This window comes from Emydura macquarii, unplaced genomic scaffold (genome assembly GCF_026122565.2).
Source record: "Emydura macquarii macquarii isolate MOO-44397 ecotype Brisbane River unplaced genomic scaffold, CSIRO-AGI_Emac_v2 contig_1363, whole genome shotgun sequence".
NCBI lineage: Eukaryota > Metazoa > Chordata > Testudines > Chelidae > Emydura > Emydura macquarii.
Window position 1 is genome coordinate 23,198,394 of NW_027131500.1, and position 20,209 is coordinate 23,218,602.

At 42.4% G+C, this 20,209-nt stretch overlaps 1 protein-coding gene across 2 annotated transcripts in view; it reads right to left on the reverse strand.

Moving 5' to 3' along the window:
* ARHGAP10 (Rho GTPase activating protein 10) overlaps positions 1 to 20,209 on the reverse strand; it is a 209,350-nt gene that overhangs the window by 9,336 nt on the left and 179,805 nt on the right. For both annotated transcript variants that reach the window (XM_067551928.1, XM_067551931.1), the window contains 2 exons: positions 5,695 to 5,835; positions 4,937 to 5,028 (listed from right to left, as the gene is read on the reverse strand). In XM_067551928.1, the coding sequence (XP_067408029.1) occupies positions 4,937 to 5,028; positions 5,695 to 5,835 (233 nt within the window). The remainder of the gene's footprint in view (positions 1 to 4,936; positions 5,029 to 5,694; positions 5,836 to 20,209) is intronic.

Consider the following 20,209-nt stretch of genomic DNA (forward strand, 5'->3'; position numbering starts at 1 on the left):
TCAGCTTTCACTATAAACTCATTTTTATTCCCCAACCCTAACCACAAATTTCTGAAGGGTTCCACTTTAAGGAAGGATCTAGTTCAAAAGTAGGTTGCTAGCTAAGAGCACTGCCCACGTGTCCAAAGGCAGAACTTGGCCCTGGATGAGCAGGATTTCACTCCAAACGTCTTCTCCTTGTGCAGAGCAGGAGGACTGAGCAGGCCAAGGGAGAGCAGATGTGATGCTGGATGAACTTGAGTGCTGCTCTGAAAAAGCAGCAAGATAGCTCCTTGCTCCTGACTATCCCCCGGGGCATAGGCTGGCCAGGGACTTGGCCATGCCCTCTAGCTGAAAGACAGTGTCCTGTCTTTGGGTGCATCATGGAGTAGGGCAGTGGGGCCTCGCTGCTAGGACTCTTCCTTTGCACTAGGAAAGAATCTTGCACTAGGAAAGAATTAGTGCACAAGAGAGGGGAAGAAGTTCCCAACAGCCCCTTCTCCCCAGCTCAGCTGATGAGAGTGCAACACGGCAGGATCCAGCCCTTAGTGTCCAGTGTTTGAATGCCCACCTCGTACACTGTTTGCTGCAAAACCCTAGATTTTTCCTGTATGTGGATCTCTGACTGCTGAAGATCCCTCCCTAGTCATGTTAAAAAAAAATTGGTAAATTAAAATAACTTGCATTAGAGACTTTGAAGAGAACAATCATTTAGCTAATTTATCTTTAAAAGGTCTCCCACCTAACTTGATACAGACGTGATCTGCCTGCAAGGCAGCTCTCTGACAGGAAGCACGTCCACCAAGCACATTCCTTTACTATGAGTACTGGAGGGAGAAGAGCATGACTAGGAAGCCCCCGATCTTCTCATCTGCTGTAACATACAGTACTAAAACCTGGAGCAGACTTGTTTGGGGAAATTTGTCTCTGCACAGTCAGTTTCCGATATACGACATTTCTGCTTTCAATTGCTTGTTTTTCTGGGTTTTTCCCCCTTCTTGATGTGCAGTAAAGAAGACAATTTGCTAAGCTCCTTACTTGTCCCTGCTTGTTAAAAAATTCAGAAGGAACATTTGCGGGGAGAGGGGGGAAGGGTGATGAAAAGATTTTAGTTTCTGAAAAACATTCCACACACATTTTTTTGCTCCAATATAACAGTTAGTAGGGTGCATAGTGAGATCTATGGGCCATATTTAACTACCTTTAAAATGCCCGTGGGCTCATTTTTAGCAGCTCTAGACTGTGTACTTTTTTTTTCTTTTCCTACTGGATCTAATCTGGGAAGTAGAAATTGCCCCTACTTTATGGGGCACACATGCAGAGATTCCCTTCCTTGGTGTCTGTGTGATGGTCTAAGCACATACCAGTCATTATGTTTGACTGTGCACAATTAAATCCCTCCTTCCCCTAGGACAGTGTTTCACAGTTTCAGGGTAACTGCACCTGTATCCTCCCCACTCCAGGAGCATCCAGTCAGGTCTCCAGCCATCACCTGTCTCTGGGCGGGGACCCATGTCCCACTCCCTTCTGACCAGGGGTTTTAACTAGCAAGCCAGTCTGCCTAACAGCCAGTGCCTGAGCTCTGCTTTCTTTGCAAGGGCTACGAACAGTGCATTGCCAGCAGTTACAAGTCACCACAGAATTCTTCCTAAGCAAGCATATTATTCTTAAGGTAAAAGTGTTACAGAGAAAACCTAACAACAAACAGATTTAAATATACCAGGGGTCACCCATGTCTTATGGGGCTATACTAGGCCCAAGCCTTTCCAATCCTTCCACAGAAATTGGGGGACCCCTTTGGATAGAAGGTCCTGCCCATCGGCTGGATCATAAAGAAGGCCACTAGTCAGTTCAAGATCATCTTTTTATACCAGCAGTTTTCAACCCTGGGGGTCCACAGACTGTTTAAGAGGTCCACAAAATGTTGTTGGCACCATAGAACAATGATTTTCAACCGGTGGGCCGTGCATCCCTAGAGGTTCATAGACTATGTCAAAGGCTTCCAAAGGGGACTGCACCTCCACTCAAAATTTTTTATGGCGCCCACAAATGAGAAAAGGTTGAAAAACAACTGTTTTACACTCAAAGTCCTTTCTTTGTTACCTAGACCCTGTCTACACTTACCTCCAGGATTCGGCAGCAGTCGACGGGAATTACGCAAGCTACGCAAAAAACTTGCGTAACTCCCGTTGACTTCTGGGCTCCTCTTCTGTGCGCCATCTTCACTGCACTGCGCCACTTGCGAAGGTGGTCTTAGTAGGTCGATTTCTGGATCGACTGAGCAGGTCTTCACTGGCCGCTCAGTCGATCCAGAGCAATCGATCTGATGGCAGTGACTTTGCCGCCGTCAATGTAGCCGTAGCCAAAGTCTTTGGAAAACCCAGCCTGAATCAGTACATGCAAACCACCCCGAGGAGAGGGCGAGGAGAAGACTTCTCTGGAGTTGTTTAGTGCCAGTGATTCAACTTAATCACCCCCCGCTGCCTTTTAGTTCCTGGAGAAGCTGCGATAACCTTCCCCCCATGGAGTAGAACACAGTCATACATACATTAACTAACTTAATACAATTGTCCCCAAAGATCACAGAATCAGAGAAATGTAGGGCTGGAAGAGACTTTGAGAAGTCATCAAGTCCAGTCCCTGTGTTGAAGCAGGACCAAATAACCCTAACTCATCCTTGACAGGTGTTTGTCCAACCTGCTCTTAAAAACCTCCAGTGATGGAGGTTCCACAACCTCCTTTGGAAGTCTATCCCAAAGCTTTGCTACCCTGATAGTTAGAAAGTTTTTTCTAATGTCTAACCTAAATCTTCCTTGCTGCAGATTCAGCCCATTACTTCTTGTCCTACCTTCAGTGGACATGGAGAACAATTGATCTTTATAAATATCCCTTAACATATCTGAAGAACTTATCAGGTGCCCCCTCAGTCTTTTCTTCCCTCCCTCCACCCCCCAAAAAAAGACTTAAGTATGCCCAGTTTTTTTAACTTTTCCTCATAAGATCAGATTTTCTAAATCTTTTATCATTTTTGTTGCTCTTGTCTGGACTCTCTCCAATTTCTCCATATCTTTCCTGAGGAGTGGCACCCAGAACTGGACAGACAGTTACCTCCTGTGTCTTATATACGACCCTCCTGTTAATACAACAATGACATTAGCCTTTTTCACAACTGCATCATATTGTTGATTCATACTCAGTTTGTGATCCACTATAACTCCCCAGATCCCTTTCTATAGTACTACCATCTAGCCAGTTATTCCCTATTTTGTAATTGTGTGTTTGATTTTTCCTTCCTAAATGAAATACTTTGCACTTGTCTTTATTGAATTTCATCTGGTTGAATTCAAACCAATTGTCCAATTTGTCAAGGTTGTTTTAAATTCTAATCCTGTCCTCTAAAGTGCCGCAACCCCTCACAACTTGGCGTCATCTGCGAATTTTTAAGTATACTCTCCATTCCATTACTAAAGCCATTAATGAAAATGGCACCGGACCTAGACTGAACCCTGTGAGATCATGCTAGATATGCCCTCCCAGTTTGACAGCAGACTTGCAATATCGGTCACGGTACATATCAACTGTCTGCAATTAGGAGCAAGTTGAACAGCTGGGAATAAATTAGGAGGAAACAGGTATGCTGGCCAAGGGAAGAATTTCCAGACTCTTCTGGGTCAGTGTGCCCCTTGTTCCAGCACAGATATCAGCATTTTTTACAAAATTTTCAGGAAAATTAATTCCCAAATAACTTGGGAGCTCTATGGGCTCTTCAAGCTGCACAAAGTTTGGGTGAGCATTTTGACAAAGTTTTAGGGGTTTTTCAGTGTGAACACCATGTATCAAGACCTCATAACACAGGCAACTGAAGGGTGCTCTGGCCTGTTTGATACTTTCCCAGCTAGCAGTGCATAGTACATTGCATTCATAGGGCAATAACTGCCAAATATAGCATTATTTAAAATCCTTCACAACAGCCCCTGCTTTCACTTCCTCGCACTCTCTGCTGTCTTCTTGGTGAGGGTGTGGAGAAGCCAGGCTGGCTACTCCTTCTCTGGTGATTTTAGGGGTAGATATGTCCAGTCTCCTCCTAGATCTTCAGGGATTAACTAATAGCCCCTGCTGGCAGAAGGGAAGAACTACAGGTAAAGCTCCTGTCAACTCAGAGTCCCTGGGACAGAAGCCGCTAAGTGGAAGGCAGGATAGATTAGCTAAATTTGGGATGCCCTGGACAAACCAGGGTGGTTGGCAAATATACCCTCAAATGAGCTTCTCTTTATGGACATCCATGTTTACCTGTTCACAGGGGTGCTGGAAAAATGTTTATAGTGGGGGTGTTGGGAGCCATTGAATCAAACAGTAAACCCTGTATATACTGTAAAGCACTTCAAGACAGGATGTGTGGCAGCACCCCCAGATCCAACACCTATGCGCCTGCATATTTGTGTGCATGGACATACACCATCACTTGGCCCCACGTAACACACACTCACCCCTCATATACATATATTCACCATGCCTCCCTACCCCTCTCCTCCCCCCTCCCCCAAAGGAAAAAAACCTATCCTTTTGGCTAAAATATTGCATGGACACACTAAATCCTGAGGTCAACTTTTAGGAAAATGATGTCTCAACATGAAGCCCTCATGGAATTTTACAAAGCTAAGTCTGTAAAAGGAATGTTCACGTGCGGAGATGCTTATCTGTGCTGCCAAATAACCATTTCTATAGAATTGCAAGTGCCTCCTCACCTGAGCCTAGCGCACCACCACCACAGTGCTCTAACACACGCCCAATAACATTTATATCAACATGCCAGAATTCCACAAGGCCACAGACTATTTGTAGTTAGCCACCTGGCCATATCACTAATAGTTATGACTGTATTTTTGTCTGAGGCCATTTAGGAAGCTTTTCAGTTCGCTTATTTTTACTGTTTAACATTTATGTGTACAGTACTTACCATCTTCAAAAACTGCCCCTATTTGAAAAGATAATTCAGACTTGTGTTCTGCCTCACAAGGGTACACTGCTCTTGCTCTTCTGTTGGGAACACTGAAAATGAAATATAAAATGAAATATGCTTATCAATGGCTGAAAGAAACAAATATCCACTTATAACACAGTCAGGTCCAAATTTTAAAACTTTAAGCACAGAATTTCATGTGCACAATTGCATGTTCCTAATTTGCATACACAAGCAGCACGACTACATTTTCACAGCTTGCCATTTGAACTTGTGCATATCCAGTTTGTACATGTAATCATAACTATGCATCCACATTTGTGCACATCTAACTTTTAAAAAGAGACTATGTAAAACACTGCCCAAGGAAATCAGCAATGAAACCAACATTAGGTAAAGGATTAATCTTCAAATAATCATCTTTAGATACTGAGACCCATTTCACAACTTTAGGCAGCATGAGGCACCTCTCTGCTTGCATACGGCTAAATTATTTAATTTGCAGTGGTTTCAGTATTACAGTGGTTTCAACCTTTCTTCATTTGCGGACCCCTAAAAAATTTCAAATGGAGGTGCAGAAAATCTTTGGAAATCTTAGACATAGTGTGAGAACCCCCAGAGGGCTGAGGACCACAGGCTGAAAACTACTGATGTATTCCATTAAGACCTAAGTTTGCTTTTTTTCTTAGAACAACGATAGAGAAAAGTCCAAAAAAAAAAAAAAAAATCAACAAAAATTGAAGTGCACATTGTACCTTTCAGCTGGTCTGTCATTCCCTGTGGCAGAGGTGGGGAAGGGGAAACATGATAGTGCTGGTGTTCTGGTAGCTGAGGTAGGCGTTGTGGTGGACTGTGTAATCATCCATGAGACCATTGACGAGCGAGTCTGACTGGGGCTAAGGGAAGAAAAATTTCAGGGCTGCATTAATAACTTGCAGGTAATTCTCTTTCACATCAGAAACATTCCAGGTGGGACTCTGTGACTACAGGGACTACTGAGCTCCTTAAACAAGATTAGTGGGGTCACTGAATTGATTTTCCAGCCATGGTTCTGAATTTCCTGAGTCAAAGTATTTCTCCTTCATGCCCTACATCCCAGGACAAGGAGACTTCTCTCAAATTGATGACATGCTCGATAAAAATGCAAACATTCCCAATTCCTTATATAACAAAGGCAGATACAATGAAACCACATCTTGCAGGCTATTATTTGAGCTGCCACTATGCCTTTACAAGTTTTGACAAATCTATTTTAAGATCTTTTCAGTACTGCACTAAGCCATGTGCGGCTGGAGGCTTTCAAAAGAGGTTGCAGCTATTACAATGGTGGGATCATGATGCTGACTCTCAGTGCTAGCATCACTTTCAAGCACAGCATGGGCCTTCATGGCCTCTCTCAGAGGCTGCGGTGATGCCAAGAGAATAAAGCCTCTCTGGACAGTGATATTGTAAGAACGCTCACTGTGATGCTTCTGGACTGAGATCCTGAGGCCATACAACCTGGGCAGCTTGCTGAAGATTCAGACCAATCAGCATCTTTGGAAAATGGAAACTTGTATACATATGAGTCACAATGAAGTTTGGCGAAGAAGGCCAGAGTGTAAAGGAACTCAAACTTTTTTCATGATCTTATTTGCTGAGCACAGACAATGCTCATCTGTGAACAGAGCAGATGAAAAGTCTCAATGACTTTACCATCTCAGAATATTATATATTGTGTGCACGCATGGCTGGGTGCACAAGTGTCAGGAGGGAGGAATAGCTACGGACCAGGGTTAAACTGGTTTTAAACTCTGCGACTGGCAAACACAGACAAGCCCCCATTCTCTCCCACATACATACACACTACTTCTAACTTTGTATATTAAAAAACTAAAATACACAAACACTTGAAGTTTCTCCTCATTTGGAATTTCATTTCAGTTGGCAGGACACAAATAAAGAGCCAACTAGTTATAAAAAATGAACATCAGTATCCTTTTTGGAACAAAGAAGCAGGAGTGCAAACCACGCCTATGTAAAAACAGAGTTCAAATGACAAACATGCTAATAACATTCATTTAAGCGTTACCACCAACCATCCTGATGAGCTAACTTTACAATACAACATATGCTAGTCTGACTTATTTTAAGACCCTCAGCTGATGTAAATCAACATAGAGCCATTGAAGTCTGAGAATCTGGGCATTAATACTTTTGGGGATGTACAAATCTGCATCTTACTTAACCAGTAATGTGGTTTATATTTAAGTAAGTTCAACATTAAATAAAAAACAATCAGTATGAAGTTTTTAACTTTTCACATTTTCCACTTTAAAACTAGTGACAGATTGATTTCTGAAACCTGTATAAAGTACAGAGAAAGGGGAAAAATATTCTGGGTTTACACCATTGCCGAAACTAAGTATCTCATCTCAGTACCCACTTAAACCACTAAATGTAGCAATCACCAACAGCTTAAGGATGTTCTACCTAATGAAGTGCCTTCTGGAATTGCAGATCAGATTTGGCATGCTTGGTTCTCAACCAGTGAATAATGAATGCATTCATTTATGAATATTTGATTAAAAAAACAACGCCCCCCCCCCAACCAAATATATTAATTTGTTTCAAATTATTTGACCAGCCATACCACTGAAAAACTAGTTTTGTGCGCGACTGAGAGAGAGAGAGAGAGAGAGAGATCAGGTGACCAGGTTAGAAACAAACCTACATTTTTAACTAAATAAACCTCTTCTTACCCAGGAAAGTCATTCACAAGGTCGCATACAACATAAAAGATGGGTTCCCTTTGGCTGTTGGGAGGAAGGATTGTCCAGATAGGGGTAGGGGAAGAAATGAAATGTTTGGACCAATTATATTACTTATATAATGTGAATCACTATACCAGATGATCAATAGTGTATCAGCCAACAAGAATGCACTCTCACCTGAGGCACAGTATAAAACTGAATGCAAATCTAGATATATTCTCTGGGAAACTAGTGTGAATGCAATATTTCCAGTGGAAAAACCTTTAGAACTGCAGGCACCTCTGAGCTCTGTGCTATTCCCTCCCCCACTTTTTGATGTATTCACTTAATATGATTCAGCTGTAGAGAAAGCACTGCGGTTCACTCTTGAATTCGCCTGTCAGTTTCAGCTTGTGGTTACAGATCAAGAGTTCATGGTCTATGATGCAGCAAGGAAAAACCCTATTTCTGAACATAACATGGTGAAACCATCACTAATAACAAAAAATATGAAGCAGCCACCTGACCTACTTGTATTTTGGATTTTCTTTGTTTATTTACTATACTTGGCTATCTAAAGAACCAGTAATTTGATTCTATTTTTTTAAACAGAAGTTTTTACTCAATACAAAAAATCTGTTTTCAATTCTGTGCTGCACAAGCCCCCTATTGTAGGAGATATTTGTGATAAAGTTATTTAAAGAAAAAGATATTTAAAGACAAAGTCTTACAAAAAGCCTGTTTACCAAGATGATGATAAAAATACCTAGTATAGCTTATCTCTAATTTAACGCGGTCTGTTGAAGAAATCCACTCTCCTAAGGGCTAAAATGAACGAAATGCATTTCCTGTGGGAAAAAACCCTGACATAATCATCTCTTTTTGAGAAGAAATGTTATTGTCTGGTATAGAGAATCAGGGGGGGGGGGGGGGTGGGGGGAGGGGAAGGAGAGGAGGGGAGAAGCTTACTGAAAATAAGCTAGAGATTTCATACTGATACTCAGAAAAACTCCTGAAAACAAGATTTTATTGGATGTTTATCTGGTTGGTTCCTAAGGTAACACAGCTAACGAGGAGCCTCTTATCTTGAGAGCAAGCAAGAGAGAGAGTCTGTGAAAAGAATCTACACTATAACTCTTTAGAAAATAGGTTTGTTTCATAGAAGGGTTTGGCAGCTCCTGTGTCTGTCACATCACAATGTATCACACAAAGTGCATCTGTATACACAAAATGTATCTGTGAAAGTGTTTTTAAAATGATTTATTACAGTAAGATATAGAATATATCAAATGGTATTAGCTGCTTCTGATTCAATATGCGATCCAATACTCTCCAGCACCAGACAACACACTCCATGCATATTAAACTTTCTCAGAGTATGAAAGCTCATACTGTTTGGTGAGGGAGAGTGTGCGGGGAGGAAGATACACTGCTGGATGCAGTTTCTATCTTGGAACGTTGGAATTGTTGTAGTTTGAGCCAGAGCAGGGGACAGCATCCCAAGGGCAGGAACTTCCTCCTTTGGTCAAGAAAAAGACCCATCACCACTCGGATGGAACGTATACAGTACACAGAGCATGCATAAATCTTCTTCATTTGTACAGAAGTGTATCAGCCAACACTGGAACAGAGGTTTCTTTAAACCTAGGTTGTGAAGTCTCAGTGGAGCAGCTAACACATTAGTGCAATGATCTTTCACGCCAGTCTGGTAAATTTAAAGCATATGTCTACAGCAGCTGTCCTAAGCTAAAGCATTTTGAAATTATAATTTATTTAGAACAAAATAAAGCATATATACACCTGTGAGCTACAGCAAACCACTGACCAAAGTCAAAGGCTGTTCCTCCTCCAGAAATTAAGAGTAATTGTATTCCCTGGATTGAAAAGAGCAGTTGTAAGAAAAAGAGGAAAACAGGCTGCAATTCATAGCCCACTATTATATATTCCTCCTCCTCCTAGCATGTATACAGTTTATCCTATATAATATGATCCAGTGATTGTAGTGCAGGGCTTCTAAGCTGTCTAACCCACTTTTTGAAGACAGCTTAAATTGATAGCCAGCCTTGTTTCTTGTAGGAACCATGTGCCTACAGAGTTGAGAGTATGCCTGTTTCAATGGAGTTGTAACAATGGGGGCATTGCTGCCCTTGTACAACAAAAGGCTGAATAAAAACAAGTGCCAAATACCCCCACACACCTCCAAAACCTGCAGTCACTGAGTGGGTGACAGTGATGAAACAATAGCAGGCTACAAAAATGAGCACAACTAGCGCATATAATTTCTGTATAATTGGATCATGTCTTTTTAAAGCTGTTTAAGTTATTTTAAAGGTAGAATACATTTAAAGACCTCAGATAATCACACAGAAGGAATATTACAAGGTTCAAGAAAGACTGACATTGAAGTCACCTGCCACCAGTATAGCGATTGTGAATTTATATTACCACCCAAAGCTACAGAAAGGAACCACTTCATTTTTCCAGGACAATTAGCTGACTGACTGCAGACATAACAAGACAATTCATTTGGTAGTCAGACAATACAAGTAATTATCTCCAAAACCTTTGTTGTATTCAGGACAAAATTATCTCCAAAACTTTTGTTGTATTGCCATTTCCTCCTTTCCCTGCCTTTTGGCAGTTCCTTTGACCCTAGTTTTCCTCTTCAGGATTTCAGCCATCCTGAGATTTACTGTTGCTTGCTTTTATCATTAGTTTTCTCACTAACTGGTCACAAACAGCCAGAAAGGCATTCTGTGGTGATTTGGGGAATCTGTCTATGGACAACTTACGAATTCTGATTTATTTTATGAGCTCGATGTAGAATTCTAACCCTCAATATGTAATAAACTAATCATGGGCTGACAAGGATCCTGTCACATATCACACTCCCTCTCCAGAAGAAGCTACAGACAAACAAGAGAAGTTGTTAGTATTCTAATGACTATTCTCTGGCAGGGCAATAGGTATACCAAAGAGGGTGCCCAAGATGGAAGAATTCAATTAATTCCCCGTGATCTCAGGCAGGGGAGTTTGGAGCAGTGGAATTTCCCTAGGAGAGTGAACAAACTTGAGGTGTTAAGTACAACTGTTTTAAAACACAGAGTTTAGGTGAGTCAAGGAAAAGGAGCTTGGAGAAAGAGAGGGGAACAAAATGGAATAGGATTTTGAAGGAATAAGGAACCTTTTTGCCTACCAAACCAGACAGAGAGGAAGGAAGCTGGCTGCAGGAGAGAAACAGACTCCATATTTTTGGAGGCTATAGAAGGAGGTTCTTGATCCTGGCCAAGAGACACTCAAGACACAAACAGTATGGTCCAATGTAGCACCGGTCACTATTATACAAACTTCTTTTGTGTGTGTTCATAAGAGGCACAAAGATAAAAAAAAGTGTGTGTCTACTTGTGTAATGTAGTACATGGATAATACATACTGGTACTGAGAGGCCCGTAAATCGGGCATGGTATTCAGGAGTCCTGGATTATATTCTCATTTCTGCCAATTTCTGGGCTGACTGTATGACGTTGGGCAAATCAAAATCTCTCCATGCCTCTGTTTCTCCTCCACCCCTAGACTATCTTGTCTCTTTGGGTGTTTTGTCTCATTAGGTGTCTGTAAAGCAGTGATAGTCAGACTGAGGTTCACAAGCCGCAAATAACTCTTGAATGTGTCTCCTGTGGCTCTTTGCAGCACGTGATGTTAAAACACTGGGTGATTTAATTATTAACCAATCTATGTTATTAACCAATCAGGATGCTTTTACTATGTCATTAACCAATTGTAGTTGATAAAATAATAATACTTGGTCAGTCATATAAACTAAATATTTCCCCAGTCAAACTGTTTAAATATGAATATATAGCACTATAGTAAATAAAACAATGAATTCACACTACTGTGGCTCTTTTATGTAATGCTTATCGCTACTTTGGCTCCTGAACCGCTGAGTTCTGAGTACCACAGCTGTACAGTGCCTAGGACAAGGAGTCCCTGATCTAGGTGCTACTGTAATACAAATAATTAGCAGCAGCAACAGTAGTTCTCTAGCACACTAAACAAACATCTAGGAGACCTGTGCATTTTTTGATGTGCTCTTAACATTTACTCCTTTAACAAGGCTGAATATTAATGTTATTCGTCTTCATTTGGCTGTCTGGCTGGTGAGTCTTGCCCACATGCTCAGGATTTAACTGATCACCATATTTGGGGTCGGGAAGGAATTTTCCCCTAGGGCAGACTGGCAAAGGCTCTGGGTTTTTTTTTTTTTGCCTTCCTCTGTAGCATGGGGCATGGCTCACTTGCTGGTGGATTCTCTGTACCTTAAAGTCTTTAAACCATGATTTGAGTACTTTAGTAACTCAGTCATAGGTTAGAGGTTTATTACAAGAGTAGGTGGGTGAGGTTCTGTGGCCTGCATTGTGCAGGAGGTCAGACTAGATTATCATATCGGTCCCTTCTGACCTTAGAGTCTATGAATCATCTACAAAAGGTTTGACCCCAAAGAGAGCATTTCCCTAGGCAACTCAATATTGGAGTCCTATTGCAATTGCATCTCTCTTCAAACTTCAGCTGTGAGTGATTCCACATTTCTGTTTCACATGATCCCTGGATGAAACCAGGTGGAGGGTTCTGCTTTAGAGTCTACACCAGTGGCTCTAACTTTTCCAGACTATACTGTACCCCTTTCAGGAGTCTGATTTGTCTTGCGTAATCCAAGTTTCACTTCACTTTAAAACTATTTGCTTACAAAATCAGACATAAAAATACAAAAAAGTGTCACAGCACACTACTACTGAAAAATTGCTGACTTTATTATTTTTACTATATAATCACTGTATAGTATATAGAGCAATATAGGCAAGTCATTGTCTGTATGAAATTTTAGTTTGTACTGACTTCACTAGTGCTTTTTAATGTAGCCTGTTGAAAAACTAGGCAAATATCTAGATGAGCTGATGTACCCCCTGGAAGACCTCTGCGTACGCCCAGGGGTACACGTACCCCTGGTTGAGAACCAGTGGTCTACACCATACAGAAAAAATAAATTGCATTGTGTCAGCTGTACTTTTTCATTAAAGCAATAACATCTTTTGCACTTTTTCATGCCTTGTAACCAATGACCTCACAGGGCTCTACAAACAACAACATACTCAGTCAAGAAAGTATCATCCACATTTTAAGCAGTAGGAAAACCGAGGTACTGAGAGATTAAGTGACAGGAGTCACACACAAAAGTCTATTGCAGAAGATTCAAACAGATTCAATTATCAGCTCTATGGCTTAAGTTACAAGACACTTCCCTTCCAGTTTCAGAGGGGAGAAGACACGTCACTAGGACAAATTCCCTTTTTGCATGGAGTTATATTAGTTATAAATTTAAAAAAATATACAAATTTAAAGGCATGTTAAAAAGTAATATTTTACAATGCAGGCTAAAGAGAGAATGGGAGAAACAGCCTTTGCAATACCTTAACAGTGAGAAAGAGAACACAGGTTTTTAAACAGAAGCATTTGGCCAGTTTAACTTACAGCAACAGGTGATCCTGTACTCTGATCATTTATTGTAGATGCCCATTAGATCCCTGGAAAAAGCTAACTGGGATAGTTAGAGAAGCAGGCTGGCAGGCTCTGTTCCTCTCAGGTCCTCATGAGAGGGCCAAAAACATGGAAAATATTGCAAAGAAATTGTTGCATGGGGACTGTAGAGGTATTGGTAGAGGGAACTTAAAATAAATGATACTGTGAATGCACAACTAAAGGAGTCTGAACACAGTTTCTGCAGGTCAAAAGAACAGAAGTGGAGTATCCCCTGTTGCAGCAATCTAAAACTTGAGTACACTGTCCGAATAAATAAAAGATGTAAAAAGGTGTTTGTTGTCTTTTGATTCACATTAACTTCATGTCTGATACTACACCTCATGCATCATCATTTCCTCCACTCTCTGCGGGGCAAAGTCTTTATAAAGCTCCTAAGTACCAAATTCTCCCCTTGCATAGGTGGGTTTCAGTTCTCTTTTAAAAAGCCAGATATGATCCTAGGTCTTTACAGAGAGGTTCTGAAGTTCCATTTGGGCTAGAGAAGGCCAGTTGCTCTGCACTTACACATGTGGTGGGAAACCAGTTTTTGAGAGCCAAATTATAGCTCAACCACTTCCAGTCCAACATGCAGTAACAATAACAAGGCCAACATTGTCAACTAAACAATCAGGAGTCTCCTAAAAAAGCCAGTCAGCTTCATGGTATCTGAAATCTGAGACTCTTCTTTGTGGTTTGTCTATTTCAAGGTGATTAGAACTTTTTATTTATGCTTCAATAGAGAAATGAGAAGCTGAGTATCAAGATGCTTGCTTCCTGATCCCCAACCAGAGTAGAAAAGACCTGATAGAGTCATGTCCATCAGTGAACGCTGGGCCCCTTGCAAAAAAGGACACATCAGAATTTTCTCTTTCTTTCTTTCTTTTTAAGTCCAAAAAAGTGCAGCGGAAAGAACTGCAGCCTGGGAAGGGGGTGTAACTCCATCCACGAAGGCATTAAGGAAGAGTTTCCCAATCTGTCTGTTGTAGTACCTTTCTCTTCAAGAGGGTTGGCAATACGGCCCCTATCTCCTTCACACTACGCTTGAGTGGTTTCACATGACACCTTTTTTGTCTGCCTCATCTCTCTCTCTCTCTCATTTTTTTTTCTGGATGTTTTTAATAGTTTTACTTCCTGGTTTTCATTTTTTGTTTTTTCCACCCATTCTCCCGCTCCCAACAGAACTCTCCACCTCATCTGCCTTCGGCACACTCCTGCTGCTTTCAGTGACTCCCCTGTGCATGGGAGCGTGACAAGCACTCCCCCCAGCACTACCAACAATGGACTCCCTGCAGGTTGCATCTTGCCATGTAGTCTGAGGAGACCATTACAGAGAACAAGAGAGAGCAAAGGCAATACTAAGAAAAAGAGGGAGATAATATGCACCCATAATTGGCAGATGGGGAATAGAGTGTCTTGGATTAGTTTGGAAAGGAGGAACGCAAGAGAAGATATGCTAAAGAGAAAATACTGAATGATATAGTAGAGAAGAGTGATGCGGTTTTCGTTTACCTTATAGACAGCACAAAAACATTCCAAATTAAAAAGGTAACACATTTTACAGATTACAGAGATACATCTATGAGCAACATATAATTACCATGTGGAACTCACCACCACAAGCTATTATTGTAAAGAACTGTTACTTACTCTACAGTAATTGTGGTTTTCGTAGGGTATGTCTATACTGATGGCGGCAAAGTCGCTGCCGTCAGATCGATCTTTCTGGATCGATTGAGCGGTCAGTGTAAACCCGTTCAATCGATCAGGAAGTCAACACAGTAAATCCACCCCCTCAAGTGGCATAGCGCTGCGTCAACAGGAACACGGTTCCCGTCGGCGCAGTGCAGTGAAGACAGCACGAAGAAGGGAAGCACAGCAGTCGACGGGAGTTACGCAAGCTACTCTGCGTAGCTTGCGTAACTCCCGTTGACTGTCGCCGAATTTCCAAGTAAGTGTAGACCAGGGCTGAGATGGTGTGTCAGTGTGGATCCCAGTGTGGGTATATCTGCATGCAAGAACAGATTTATTATTTTTTTTAATTAGCAGCAGCTTTCAGGTCCATGGATGCACCCTGTGCCTCCTTGTGCGAGGACATACTGGGGAGGCCTGCGGTGCCATCCCTCACTTTCCTCACAGTCCAAAGCTCGTGGTAGCTGGGGACTCTGAAAGCGGGAATGGAGGATGGGTCCTGGGATCTACGCTGACTACGTCTTGAAGAACCAGTTACTGTAGTATGTGAGTGTTGGTGCTGATCTCACTGTAAGAAACTGGCAAGGAGTAGCCCCCCAGGAGGGTGGGAATGAGTAGTTTCAGCTGCATCAAATGAAAAGCGATTGTAATACTGCTCTCCCGAACTTGGCACCTGCCCTAGCAGCTAAGTGCAAGGCATAGTGTTTGACAAAGTTCAGTGGGGTACTCCACTTTGCTGCCTTATATATCAGCACATTCTTGAAGCAAGACAAGGTGCTGCTTGAGCTCTGATGGAGTGAATCTGTATGTTTGGCATGAGAGGTACACCAACAAATGACAACACAAGGAGATACATGATTATCAAAATGGATAACACCTTTGTGAAGAGATGGCATTACCCTTTGAACATCTAGCTATGGCCAGAAATAGATGGGGTGACAGCTTGAATTATTTGGTTGTGTCAGTATAATAAAGCAAAGTCCAGTGTTAAATTTCTTTTCTACTGGTACACAGTGTGGCTTTGGGAAACTTCTCTGAAAACATCAGCTCAATGCACAATAGTGGTCAAAAAGACTAACAGAATGTAAAGAATAATAGCAAAGGGATAGAAAATATCAGAAGGCCACTATATAAACCTATAGTATACCAACACCTTGAATACTGTGCCCAGTTCTGGAAGCCTCATCTCAAAAGGGATATAGTGGAACTGGAAAAGGCTCACAGAAGGTCAACAAAGATGATCAAGGGTATAGAACGGCTTCCATATGAGAAAAGACTATGAAGATTAGGGCTCTTCAGCTTAGAAAAAAATGAATAGAGAAGTGTAATTTACCCTTTCCCACAATACAAAAAACCAGGGGTCACCTGATATAATTAATAGGTAGCAGGATTAATACAAATAAGAGGAAGTACTTTTTCACACAATTAACCAATTCACAGAATTAACCTGTGGAACTCATTGGAACTCATGTGGATGTTGTGATGACCAAAAGTATAACCGGGTTAAAAAAATAACTAGAGAAGTTCAAGAAGGATAAGTCTATCAATGGCTATTAGCCAAGATGGTCAATGATGCAACCACAGGCTAAGGGAGACCATAAACCTCTGACTGCGAAGCTGGGAGGGGAAGACAGGGGCAGATCAATCCAACTGCCCTGTTCTGTACACTGCCCCTGTAGCTCTGGTACTGGCCACTGTCAGAGACAGGATACTGGGCTAGATGGACCATTGGTCTGACCTAGTATGGTAGTTCTTTGGTTTGTAGGCAGGTTCATTGACTAGTTTGGATGAAATTCTGAGACCACCTTAGGGATGAACTTCTGAGTGAGATCTTAGCATCACCTTGACGCTATTGAATGTTGTATAGGGGTGGCGGGGAAGCAGGAGAGGGGAGTTCAGCCATACACACCTGAAACTCATCCAACTCTTCTGGCTAAAGTAAGAGTGACAAGGCAGACCCTCTTCAGAGTGAGGTTGTGCAAGCAGCATTCTGAGGAAAGTTTAGATGGAGGCTCCATCAGTTGCATGAGGACTACATGGAGATCCCAGGCAGGAGTTACACCTCTGACTGCTGGAAAAGCATGTAACAGCACTTTCAGAAACTTTAATACTGAGGGGTGAGAGAACACAATATATGACTGTACAGGTGGACAGTGGGCTAAGATTGCTGCAAGGTGGACCTTAATAGAGGTGAATGAAAGTCTGGCCTGTTTTAAATGATGTATGTAGTTGAGGATCTTTGATACTGGGGCCTGGACTGGATCCAGACCATGTTGGGTTGCTCATACTGAAATCTTCTGTATAGACAAGTATGTTTTTCTGGTAGATTTTTTCTGCTCTGTATCAGAATTTCCTGGACCTGCAGAGAGCAGTCTCTGCAGTACTCAGTCAACCAATAGCAAGGCTGTCATGTACCATGACTTCAGATCTGGATGGCGTATCTGGCTGTGCTGTTGGGAGATCAGGGTCAAGCAGTCTGGGAGAAAAGGTAGAATGGGCATCGGTCAGTCAAAACTGCCTCAACCTGTGAGAGACTATGACAATGATCATGGCCTTGACCCTTCTGATCTTGGAAATCGCTCTGGGGATCAAAGGAATCAGCAGAAAGGTATATAAACAGCCTTGGGAACACTGCAGAAGGAATGCACCTGGTAACAAGCCTCTCTGGAATGGAAGTACTAGCACTGGGCATGAACTTTGATGGTGAACAGATCTATCAGTGGAGCTCCCCATTGCAGGAATAGCAGCTCTAAGGTGGATATCCACAGTAACCACCCATGAGTGATGACCGATTGTCTGCTCAGGAAGTATGCCAGATTTTTGCTGATACAGAGGAGGTGAAGAGCCATGAGGGTTCATCCCATGTTGATAGCAGCATATCCAGAGTTTTATGGCTTCCGGACAGAGGAAAGACAAATATGTGCCTCCTTGTTGGTTTATGTACTGCATCAGAGAGCTGTTGTATGTACTGTGAAGTTTTGAAGAACTGGTAAGAAGGCCAGGCAGGCTAGCCTGATGGCTCTGAGCTCCAGACACTAATGTGGACCCCATGTTCTCAGGGTACCAACTCCCTTGCGTTTGTCTAAGTAGGCTCCCCACCCTGTACCTTTCATGTCCATGACTGAAGTCTTTGTTGGGGAGTTGTTAGAGAACAGTAATCTTCCACACACCTCTGTGGGTTCTTTCCTCTGTTTCAGTTCTGCGACAATGTGAACGTAGAGCTACGAACTTTTTGTTCATCTGGTGTTTCACTAGGGAACAGACCAAACTGAGTCAGAGTTGGGGTAGTCGCAGGTGAAGTCTGGCAAGCAGCATCACCTATGCGCACCCCAACATATGGCCTCCAGCCCCAGATGCATTACCATCGTAGTCAGGTTTAAGTCTATCCCAAGCAGTTACGACTGCATCAACAGGAACCTGTCTTCGGGAACATATGCTCTCACTGACCTGGAGTCGACCGGGAATCTGAACTCTGTCATCTGATGGGATAAGAGACAATATTTTTATAATTCTCTAGAAGGCCCAGCTGAGAAAATAAGGAGAGGGTATATTCTAGTTTTGCTGCCATCTCCTGCTATGAATTGGCCTCGAACAGCCAATCATCCAGATAAGGTTAGATGTAAATGCCCATCCTTCTGAGGTGTGCTGCTATTAGACATAGGCATTTTGTGAAGACTCTCAATGCTGGGGAGAGTTCAAATGGCAATATCTTGTATGGGTAATGACTGCTTCTGCACCCTGAATCTTACATACTTCACGTGAGCCAGATGGATGGTTATGTGGAAGTATGTGTCCTGCAAGTTGAAAGCCCCAAACCAGTCCTGAGTTTGAAGAGATGGGATGATGAAGACAAGCATTACCAGCCTGAATCTGAAGGAGGCGTATGTATTTGTTCAGTCTCCACAGATCTAAGATAAGATGAAAACCTCTTACTTTGGGATAATGAGATACTGGTAGAAGAGGCCTCTTCCACTGTACTCCTGCGATCTATCTTCAATGGCCCCTAGACAAAGCAGCGAAGCTACTTCAATTTGTAAAAGGCTCTCATGAGAAGAGTGCCTGAATAGGGCTGAAGAAGGGGGGCATATAGGAGGGAATGAATGGAACTGTATTGGTTAGTGTTGGAAAATAATGTCTAATGCCCCTTTGTCAGTTGTTATAGCCACCTAGGCCCAGTGGAATGGGGTAACAAATTTCACAAATGTAGAGGTAGAATTTAGATTAGCTCTGGGATGACTAAGTACTCTGCTATCTTTGAGAAGGTGCTGGGTTGCTCAAAGAGGTGGAAAACGAAAGTCCCCTGAAGTACCAGGCTTTGTTTCTTTGCTGATATGCTGGCTGATGGCTCCAGGAGCAGAAAGGTGTCCTGTGTCTTCGTTGGATTTGAAATTTGTAGTACTTTCTGTAGGGAACTGGTATGTAAATTTCCAGGGACCATAGTGTAGCCCTTGAAGGAATGGAGCCCCTCATCTGTCCTCTAGTTGAAGCGCTCCCATCTCATGAAGGGCAGGTCCTCAACCATGGTCTGTACTTCACATGGGAGGACCAATACCTTGAGCCCAGTCTCATTGTGATAGGTGTGGACATTGACCTTGCTGAGGCATCCCTGGCTATCTGCAGCCATGTTCTCATGAGCAACTTCCCTTCCTTGATGATCCCTTTCATTTCACCCCTGCACTCCTTCAGGATTTTTGAAATGAAGGTAGTAACCCTCTCCTGCATGAGGTAATTATATCTGGCGAATAACGCCTAATAGTTCACCACCGAAAGCTGCAATGGGGCTGATGAATATGCAGTGAGCCCGAACAGGTCTAACTTCTTAGAATCCTTGTCCTTAGGAGGAACTTTACTGGACTTCAATTCCTCCTGTACTGCAGGGATGACTAAAGATCCTGGGTTTGGTTGGGTATAAAAGTGTTTGAAGCCTTTCAGCACCGGAAACCTTTTCTCCACATGCTTGCAGGTGGGAGGAAGAATGGCCAGAGTCTGCTATATCTCTTTGCCCAGTGTTAGGAGCCCTTCATTAATAAGGAGGGTGATCCTGACTGGTGTCATTATGCTCAGAATATTGAAGAACCTGTCAACTTTTTTATAGGAACGTAGTCTCAATGGTCTGGGTGTCTGCAATTCAAGGCAAGAGATCCTGGAAGACTTGAAAGTCAATGATCGCTGGCATGGGGACTGGTGTCACTGTCTCATCTTGCAGTGAAAAGGATTCCTTGAGTGAAGATGGGGGCCATTGTTCTTGCACCTCTGTCATCTCCTGCTCCAG